The 10,990-nt window shown below is 38.0% G+C and overlaps 1 protein-coding gene across 4 annotated transcripts in view; it reads left to right on the plus strand.

The window, feature by feature from the left end:
• Positions 1–7,403, plus strand: part of UBR1 (ubiquitin protein ligase E3 component n-recognin 1) — a 149,760-nt gene extending 142,357 nt beyond the window's left edge. For all 4 annotated transcript variants that reach the window (XM_073348599.1, XM_073348601.1, XM_073348598.1 and 1 more), the window contains exons 46-47: positions 559–660; positions 1,013–7,403. In XM_073348599.1, coding sequence (XP_073204700.1) covers positions 559–660; positions 1,013–1,154 — 244 coding nt within the window. In that variant the 3' untranslated portion in view covers positions 1,155–7,403. The remainder of the gene's footprint in view (positions 1–558; positions 661–1,012) is intronic.
• The last annotated feature ends 3,587 nt before the right edge of the window (positions 7,404–10,990 follow it).

A 10,990-nucleotide genomic window follows, 5' to 3' on the forward strand; every position in this document is an offset into this window, starting at 1 on the left:
AATGGGCACACCAAATCTCAAAAGTGGAATTGACGTGTGCAGCGCATCTTGAAGAACAGCTACAGAACAGGTTAGTAACCATTTTATTCTTATTGATGATAAGGCCCCTTGTGTCACGGGTATCTAATACTATACAATCACTTACATATTTATTGCTTTTGTGAAAATCTGTAGGGGCTTGTCTGAACACAGAAATTTAACCAGTTTAGCTCAAATAGATTTTTAAAAGTTGTTTAGTTAAACTCTTGCAACCCCCTGAGTGGATGCTCCTTTATGTTGGTTTAGATCTGGATTATATCAGTTTAACTTTCAGATGATTTACAGATGTATGTGATATACTAAACCAATATAAGACAGGTTTAAATCAATATAGGAGTGTCCACACAGGGGGTTACACTAGTTTAGCTAAATCTGTTTAAAAGAACACTTCTAGTTAAGCCAGTGCAACTTTGTGTGTAGACCTGTCAAAGTTTAAGCTTTTTTTAAGGTTGCTTATAAATAGTACCTGCAAAATTATATGGTTAATAATATTTTAAATGTGACTATTTTTGCCTTAAGAATCAGGGAGTGCAAAGTAGTCCTGATAGAAGGTAAAACCAGAGGCTGCTTATATCCTGCTCCCTATCTTGATGAATATGGAGAAACAGACCCAGGCTTGAAGTAAGTGCATGTTTAACTTTTTATTTGCTAGGAGTCTTAATTTTGTTCCCTTTCTTTGTTGTTCCCCTTATACTGCGCGCAGTTCCTGCATAGTTCTGAGCAGCCCCATTTTTGATAGACTGGAAGTGTGATTGGTAACCATTTTTCACCATCATTCAGTATTTTCCATGGTTATACCATGGGTTGTTAATGTGGGACTGTTAATAGACACTTTGTCAAGTGCAAATAAGTCTAGGCATAGCCATAGACTCAATCAAGAAAGAGAGAAGAAAAGAAAACAAAAGGCCCAAAAATGGGGATATATAATGTTGTAACATGCCTAATGAATGTTCTCATTATTTCTTCCATGAAGAAGAGGCAACCCTCTGCATTTATGTCATGAACGTTACCGGAAACTCCATCTTCTATGGCAGCAACACTGCATCATAGAAGAGATTGCCAGGAGCCAGGAAACCAATCAAATCTTCTTTGGATTCAACTGGCAGCTGCTCTGAGTCCTAGCTTTTAATTAAATCCAGATGACTACAGATGATGTTTTGACAAAGGAAAAGGGGGTGGGGGGTATTACAGAGCCTTATCTAAGGGCTCAGACGTATGACTGATGCATTGAAACAAGAATAATTCTCATTTCATAGGATGTTTGTTTGTTTTGTTTTTGTTTTTTAAAGATAAACCCTATGTGGTGACTGTTGTAGAATATTCAGGGACAGAAATATCTTTTTCCAAAGGTTGTAGGCTCTACTAATTAGATGAGGGTAGCTTCCCACATTCACCTGCCTTCCATATGCACACACCAAAAATCCCAAACTGTCATTTATTGGCACTGGAAATACACCTGGAGGTGTGTTGCTAGGAAAGAACCAAGTAAGAGAAGCTGTTAATATTTCCAGTCATATGGTACAATAGGCATATCAGGGTTGATGTGATGTCTGAAATTGTTTGTCTTGAAATCTAGCTGGAATTTTGTACAACCCGTCCTCGTCCTTACTGTGTGTCTGGGTTCCTAGCCCTGGCTTAGAACTTAAAATGGCCAAGATCTGTGGCATATTTTCAGAGGGAGAAGTGATGCCAGGCCTCTACTAATCCATAGCAACAGGCTCAGCAAGCATTAAGTGTTGCAGCAGAAACTTGCACTGTGCCAGACCCTGGGATTTATTGGAGAGTGCTTTCAAAGGATAATGTTTCCACTAATCCAGTCTTTAAAAGAGGGGCAGAAGGAGTGAATTGTGTGGGGGCGTTTCCATCTTGCTTGGTACATGTAAAATTAAACAATGTGTGCTTATTGCATTGCCAGTACTGCACCTTATATAATGTAGCTTTAGGCTACTAATTCTGGAGACTACCCCAAGGAGTCCAGCACCACACTACTGTGGTAAGGCTGTGATCAGATTTACTATGTTTGTAATAGTACCCAGAAGTCTGTGCAGAGACAAACTCTAGACTGCTGATCTAGTGGTTCTGCACTCTATTTAGCCATCTGTCAGCTACAAAAAACATAAACTGCAGTAAAATGCATTAAAGTTGAATTAAAAAGCAAGACCCTCTAGAAAATAGCATGGCAAGATTATCTATTTAGAATCACTAAACACAGGCATAAATCAATACTTTGTATCTCCATGTTGGAGGGGCTTCCCACTCTTCATTCTTGTGTTATCTGTTTGGCGCCGTCCATAAACTATCTGTTTCTGGAGTCAAGCCAACCAGATGCTCGTTGTAACTTAAAGGAAAAAAATAGTTGTCTGTCTCTTTTTCAGAAACTAATGGCATTCTGTGACTGAACCATTTCTCATTAACTCATTGTTCTGTTTCCCAGATTTTAGCCATAATAATATACGTGAAGGGATCTTGTGATGTGACAGGTAAAAGTTCTAAATATACAAAGTCCCTATAACTATTACTTTTCCAGGCAGTGGCATTTCTGTCTGAAAGGCTGAACTATCCTGAGAATGCATTTTAGATCTGTGTGTTCTGCTTTCCCCTCTTGCTGTTTGTGTGTGTGTATTGTGTGTGGGGGGGTGTTTTGTTTTTTAATGCTTTCTTAAGGCTTAGAAAGGGAGGGCTATAAAGAATTTTGTGACCTGCTGTTTGAGAGCGTGTGTGTGTGTGTGTATATGCGCGCATATATATAAAATACACACACACACACACACACACACACACAAAATGTTTGCGTTCTTTTCTTAATGGTGCAGTGACATGCCATGTGGGAGGCAGAATCGCAAATCATGATTTCATGCTTAAGTATAATTTCCTCCTAGTTTCTTGAAGTTCTTAATGAACAGCAGTCGCTACTCCATTTAAAAGTGAAATTCAAATAGGTTGGAATATCAAATCATTATTTTCTAGCATTCAGATAGTCCTTAACATTTTTGTTCATTTTTCATCTTATTTTCCCCAGACAGTGTAAATAGTTGTCTTCAGTATCTTTTCCTATCTTCCTCTCATTGCAATGAAGAATTCTCTCTTCATTTTGATATTTTCAGGTTTTTAAACTGAAGGTAAATCCCTCTGCAAAGAAACAATGGTTTTGTTCGTCTTGTTTAACCAGCTCCATGGAGATTTGCGTGCAGTGGCCAGTTCAAAGGTTACCAATAATACTGCTTACCAGCCAAAGCACTGTATTGAAATTAGCAAACATGCTTCACGGAGTTTAGCACTGACTTTATAGCTGTGTTCACTTACTGTTTCCCTGTAATTTATCTAGTCATGTATCGGATATTTTCAGTACTCCTGCGCTTTCAATGATGCAAGAAATTTGTACTCATGAAATTCAGCTAACAGACATGAAGCAAGATCACTTTATTTTGTGATGTTGGTAATGAGCAGTTCAAACTGTGCTATACAGAGACAGGAGCTGGTTTGAGCAGGCAAACTCTCTTGCTTAACATTCCCAAATGTCTTTCTGTAGTTGGGAGAGGTAGGAAAATGAGGGCAAAGGAAAAAATGTTGCATCGTTTTCTGTTTGTTTTCACTTTCTATTCTAGCAAATGGGCTCTCAGATCATCACTAATGAGTGTGGTCATTTCTCATTTCATAAATTACTATGCAGTTTGGTTCACTGTGAGTATTATCTGTATTTAGTGATTGCAAGATACCACTGATTTGAATTCCATCCAAGATAAACTGAAGAAGTTATTTGAATAATGCGTATATTGGTATCCTTAATTGCAAAAATGTAAATTTGAAACTTGTATAATGTTCTTGTGCTTTTGAAATAAAATATCTTATATATGTATATTTAAAAGAGGAAATAAAGTAACTTCTCATACATTGTTGGGCTTTTATGGGGAGGCAGTTTAGTATTTTACATTTCTCTTGCAGTGATGCCACCAGTATGGAAGGGGAAGAGGTGGCTAGTAAATAATTGGCAAACAGTACCAGTTACCACTATGGCTGATTAGTACTAGTTAACAGCTAGTTGTACTAACATCATAATTTTTGCTTCATGTTTAGAGAAATGCTTCATTCTGAAACTCTTCCTGTTTTTTAGCATCTAAGCTGCTAAGTCCTTTAGTACTTCTCTCAGTGCAGAGAAAAGGTCTTAATTATACAACTTAATTTTAAACCAGCTATTCATCTTAATGACACTGAGAAACTTGACAATCTAAATCAAAGAAAACCTACTATACTGTCTGCTGTGTATATATAGTAGCTGAATATCCTTAAAGTCATTGTCTTTTGTTTGGTTGGGTAATGTTCAGGTTCACATGAAAAGTGGAAATATTTAAAAAAATAAAAAATAAAAAAACCACCCAGACACAAACATAGCCAGAGAAATGGGAGAACTGGCATTCTGTTTCTTCCGGACTTGAATAGATGCAGCCTTCTGTAGCAATTTTCAGATTAAAGTAAAGCTCTCAAATTGTCTTTTTAACAATACGTGCTACCAGCAGCTAAGCATCACCCCACTCTCACTGCTTTTAATGTTTGCATCAGTCACCATTAAGAAACATAAGAAGATAATTTTGAATTTAACAATGGCCTATGTGATCTTTCCTGATTGGTTGAAAAATTACAAAATTTTTTAGATTCAAGCTGGGAGGTTGGAAGGGAGATGGGTCTGTAAGAATCTTCCTCAAAAATGGTCTGAAGTATATTAAAGGTGGAGAGCTGCTGGTTTAGAAAAAGCATGGCTGCATTTCTTACAGAATAAAAAATTCTTACATATTTCACGTATCTTGGGATACAGCTTGTAAAATTCCAGCTACAAGGGCTTAGCCAGCACACACTTTGATTTAGTGGTTGAAGTCTCTACTTTATACTCTGGACTTCAAGATTTCTGGACTTTATGGAGTATAATTATAACAGTCTCTTCTTTGAGGTATAGGATGAAAACCTAAATGAGTCATCCAACTCTCCTAACTGATTATTTGCCTAGTTCATATTTATAGTCTTCTTCAGAGAAAGTATTGGTCTTATTCTTCCATTCAGTCTCCTAATTGTGTTGCATGGTCGGTTTGATCTCTTTTAACTGTATTTTGCTGTTATACAAAATGTAATTTTTGAATACAGAAAATATAAATTACCCTCCAGGGCAGGCTGCTACACTCCTTTTCTGTGGTTAGCTATATCCCTTCGAAAGTCACGTTTTAGGGTGCCTGGGCTGGTAGAACAGTGAGGAAATACAACCCTGAGGAAGGGGGGTTAAGTTGGGAGTGCCTTGGTACATGATGTGATGAGGCAAGATGGAAAAGTGTTAAAAGAGGCGTGAATTAGGGCTGAGATTGGTATTTAGTTGCATTGATTTTGCATCTCTCAAGAGATTGGGGTGTCAAGGATTCAGAATTCAAGGTTTCAGTATGTGTTGTTTTATACCAGGTTGGTGATCAATATGGCTTCTACCAAGCTTAATTTGAGGAGGAGGCTTCAGACTTTGCACTTGGGTGGATGATACTGCATGGCATGCTGTGATGCAGCTGGTGCTGACTGGGCATTTGATGCAATATGAGCCATAATGGGATCAGCATTGAGGGGCTGTGTCAATGCTACAGAACAGGATGTCTCTGTCCTCTAAAATGCATAAAATATACTGTATTGATATTGTGTGAGTCCTGGGATAAGGTGAGAATGGGTCTAGTTTTCGTGAATAGTTCACCCCAATGCATTGTAGAATTGCTGCTTGAACTAATGTCTGAAGTAGGAGTCTTGCGAGTTCTTATCCCAGAGTTCTTTCTGCAAGTCATGTTTCTCATTGGTGGTGACAATGAAATTAAAATGTCTTAATCAGCTATCAAAATGACCTAGGCATATGTATTTCCCTAATTCAGTGCCATGTAGAAGCCATGGTTCTGCACTGATGGGTGTGTCTGCACAGGAATAAGAGTCCACCTGTGTGGATTGGAATAAAGGATTATCCATCTAAGTGATCCAGGGCCACCTTACAGCTGAAGACTCCACCTGTACTCAAGTACCCTTTACCTTTTATCTTCCATCACTGGATGAAAAATACCTTCATATGTGAAACTTAAAACATTGCCCTGGATGTATTTTTATATAAAGCAAATGTGTATTAGTAACAAGTTGCTGCAAGCTTTTGAACTTTGAATGTTTCATTTGTCTTGAGGCAATGTATTATAGTAAACAAAATTTTAAAATTTTAAAAAATTAAGAGATGTTGCTAGATCCTAAAGAACAAATTGGTTAAAAACTTTGTTCCTCATACCCTCTAATAAAGAACTACAACAAAAATGTCCTTTCCAACTAAATACATTGTATTTTATATCCAGGAGGTATATTCACATTTTTTAAAAAAATTGTTAATCATGTAAGTATTTTTCTTCCATTTCATTATGAACCCAGAGCAAGTTTGAAGATGGATTTTTATTACAGCATCCTCAGTGATGACCAGAAACCTTTAAATGGCTAAAGATCATCATCTTGCAGCTTATTAGGGAACTGCTGTAATTCTTTCATCAGAAGTTGAATATTAAATCACTGCTTTTGTTTTTAACTCTATTAAGAACGGCACAGATTGGGGTCTTTTTGAGGCAGAATTGAGTTCCTAACCCAAGAAGTTTCAAGTATTTAATGCAGAAATGTATTGTCCTTGTTAATTCTGATTGGATTAAGCATTGATGACAAATAGGATAAGTCCCCTGCAAATCGTATTTATTTTTGTACCTGAGCAGATGCCATGGTTTACAGACTTGGCTTGCTAATGCTTTGTGTCTTTGTAAATTAATGAGAATTAGGGAGAGGGTCTGTGCTGCTAATTTAGTTTGTTTTCCTTGGTACAGTAGTTATGATATTAAAAACTCTGGGAGAGCCAAAACTACTTTGCCAGCAGGTTGCAACACAGTAGGTTAGATCTGTGGGATATGACAGGTTCACTGTCTAGCAAATCTAATAAAGAGAAAACAAATAATACATCGTGAGGTTCATGAAATTAATCTTCAAAGTAATGAAAATGTTCATTAAAAAGGTATATCTTTGTCAATACGTGGTTGAGGTTTTCAAATTAGTGCTGGAGATTCATCGTAAAGTCTTCAGGGCAGGGTCCATCTTTTCATAATACATACGTACAGTGCCTAGCTATACATGTATCTTAATCCCTGACTGGGGGCTGTCAGTGTCACCGCTGTACAATAATGAATAATTTCTGCAGCCCAGCATCTCCCATAGTTCTGGACTCCTGGACTGCTCTTCTCTTTCTAGCTTCATGGAGGTGAATCAGTGTTTTGGCACTCCACGCTCTGGCCACACATCCTCTGTTCCTGCTTGCCACCAGATACTCTGCCTTTGCAGCAGCAGACAGTGGCAGTTTCTGTTGCTCCCACCCTGACTCTTCTACTTTTAGGGGGGGTTTTCTGCTCAGTTTTTGGGCAGTGGGGAGCAGCATTCTCTTTCTTCAACATTATTCCTCCTCCCTGGGTCAGTTAACTCCTCCAGAGAGATTAAGACACTGCTTTCATCTAGGATAGTATCAACATTAAAAGCATACTTTTTATCTAGTCCAGATTCTGGACGACCCCAATGCAAAACCTGGAATTCTGACCATTCTGGACATCCTCCACGAAGGCACAGACAGAGATTTTCAGCACAGTACAGTTGCATGTCAGCTATCTGCTCTTAGTAGTGTGCTATTTGCAAGATCCTGAGGCTCCTTGGAAGACAATCCACAGATAGCCAGATTCTGTCGAGCAGTTTGATTAGCGAGACCAGTGGTCAGACCACCGTTTCTGCTGATTTTGAAAACCTGACAGGCCATCCCTTTGAACCTTTGACTTCAGTGTCAGCCTTTTATTTATCCATTAAGACTTGTTTCTTAGTAGCTGTCATGTCTATTATGTGAGTGTTGGAGCTGGCAGCCTTCTCTAAGTAGGATCCTTACTTTGTGTTTCATGAAGACAAGGTGGTGCTAAGGACACCAGAATTCTTAGATTTTCAAAGCTCTTCTGTTATTTATCTCGAATACAGAAACCATTAGAAAATCAGCCTCTCTATTCGTGTCCTTCCACTCAAAATGGCAGGGACTTAGCGTTTCCAAGTCCCCCATATTTAGGTGGATTAGACTATGTATTGTGGAAGCCTACAAACCATCTGACGTTCCTGTCTCAGAAGGGATCAAGGTGAACTCCACAAGATCCTTAACCTCATGGGCGGAGCATGCAAGTGCATCCACTTTGGAAATCTGCAAAGTGGCCACTTGGCCTACAGCTAAGCCGTTCAATGTGGACTTTCTATCTTCTGCAGAATACTTCTTTGGCAGGAAGATGCTGCAGTCAGTGGCCCAGAAATAATATGGACTTTTTAAACAAATACATAAAAAAGCGGTGGTACTTTTGTACCAAACTCTTGTTTCATAATCCTCCCTACATATGATCATTGCTTGCTACTTTCCAGACATCCAGAACTGTTGGAGACACTGGGCTGCAGAACAGAAAACTTCTTACCGAAAATTTCCTTTTTGCAAGCAGCGTCTCCCACAATTCTACCCACCCTAAATGGCGGCTGAGCTACAGGTCAGATACAGTAGAACCTCGGAGTTATGAACATCAGAGTTACAAACTGACCAGTCCACCACACACCTCATTTGGAATCAGAAGTACATAGTCACGCAGCAGCAGAGACACCCCTTCTCCCCCCCCCCCCCCCAAGTCAAATACAACACAGTACTGTTTGTTTATTTTTAAGTAGTTTACATTTAAAGGAAAGTTTGTTGTTGTTGTTTTTTTAAATTGACAAAGTAACAAAACTGTTTCTGTGTTTGTTTCATTTACATTAAGATGGTTAAAAGCAACGTTTTATTCTGCATAGTAAAATTTCAAAGCAGTATTAAGTCAATGTTCAGTTGTAAACTTTTGAAACAACAACCAAAATGTTTTGTTCAGTTAGAAACATTTCAGAGTTACAAATAAACTCCATTCCCAAGGTGTTCGTAACTCTGAGGTTCTACTGTATTCTTGGTCTAGTGTAGGTATTTCATTGTCTCTGGAATATTTGTTAATAATATGCATGTTTTACATCTTGGGAATAACTTGGATGATGGCAAGGAGAAGCAGAGGGGACGTGGCCAGAGAGTACAGTGCCAAAATGTGATCCACATTGGGAGAGCAGCCCAGATGCCCAGAATTGTGGGGTTAGACTGCTTGCATAAAATAAATGACCAGTAAGAAGTTTTCCAATCTTTACCAGTAGTGATCAAACGTATTGCCACGTGGCTGTTCATGAACGGATCTCTGTGAAATGTGTACTGATCCTCAATTCCATACCCAGGTGTTCACATCACAAAACCATTCTCACACCTGGTGCCATTGTTGGTGTCATAATCAAAGAGATGAAGGATTAAACCATGAAGTATTAACTAGACTTTCCTCCCAGAGCAGGTCCTGCTAGTGTAAGGCTAAACCACAGTGTCCTCACTGGAGGATGTTTGCACTATGCTCACACTATGCCTCTGTAGATAGAGGACAGAATAAAGTAAAAGTGTGGTGTGACTATGTAAAATGGTACCTTTATGCTAAACAATCTTCTCCTTACATGTAATGAGTCATATATTTGCTGGCTTTAGTAACCAAAATTTGATGATTCTTTACTCCTGCTAGCCTTGTAGAGCCAAAAACAGAGAGATATGTGGATGCAATTCCTCCTCCTGAATCAATAAAATTCTTTACTTTATTCCAATCTTTTGTGTAAACTCACTGAAGGCAGTGGAACTATACAGGTGTTACTGAAGACATAATTTGAAAACAATGGGGCTGAGCAAGTGATAGCATCCAAAGGTCTAGGTCCCCATTGTGCTCAGTGCTGTATAAAAACAGAAAAGAGACCATCCCTGCCTTGTGTTTTAGATTATTTCCCCCAGATTTAATATATTTTTTTAATATTTATATTTTCCCAAACTGAATCTTAATTTCTTTATCCTCAAGGGTATGCACTGTTTGTCCTAAGTTAGTAACAGTTAAGTAAGCCATTGCCCAGAAAGGCTAGACTAATATCTCTATTGTTAAAGCTGTTTTAATGAGGAAAAACTACAATTTTTTCACTGAACCAAATGGCAAATTTCACAGGGATCCATTTAAATTTCACAACACATTTTAATGGTCAGTGTACAATGATGCCTTTTATAAAGTGATAAATTGTTTCCGTACGCACCTAAAGAAAAAGAATATTTTCTATGCTTTTAGCTTGTTGGGTTTTACTTTGAAAAATTCCAGGAATCAAAAACTAGTTCAAGTATAATCTGTTTAAAACAAACTTTATTCAAATCAATTTAAACAAACATCCAGGAGTTTGTATTGTAATAAGGTTTTTGTTCAATTAAGATAATTTAGCTACAGCATGCTGTCTAGATGCAAATGATCTGGTTTTATGCCTCTACATTTCTCATTAAGCAATGCATTCTAATCAGAAAAGGAATTTTCAGCACTTGCACTGAGGATTGGCACACAGACAATCAACTGCAATGTTTGCCAGTTCTGGGAAACATTATGTGGTGGCCTACTAAAGGTGAATTATATTTTCACTCCAACGGAGCTGATTTCTTGAATTTCTCAAATGTAGATCCCAAGTAAGTAATTGTTACAGTAAATGAAAAACTGGCAGAGAATTTGAATGCCACCTTTTCTCCAGAGATTTTGTTTTTAACTGCAAATGCTCATTTTAATGTTTTTCATTATTTTATTTTCATAGTCATCACTCATTTAGTTTAGCACAAACTGTGGACATTGTAACTTGAATGTCATGTTTTCAGAAAGGATGCACTGATGTAAATTGCTATGAACAATTATTCTAGGGATCCTCAGATCTTTGGAGTCAAGGATTAATCATGGCTATGTATAGTTTCTCACTGATGAAGGAGAATGGTTTTAACTAAGGCCCCAATTCAGCA

This window comes from Lepidochelys kempii, chromosome 6 (genome assembly GCF_965140265.1).
Source record: "Lepidochelys kempii isolate rLepKem1 chromosome 6, rLepKem1.hap2, whole genome shotgun sequence".
NCBI classification, from domain to species: Eukaryota; Metazoa; Chordata; order Testudines; family Cheloniidae; genus Lepidochelys; species Lepidochelys kempii.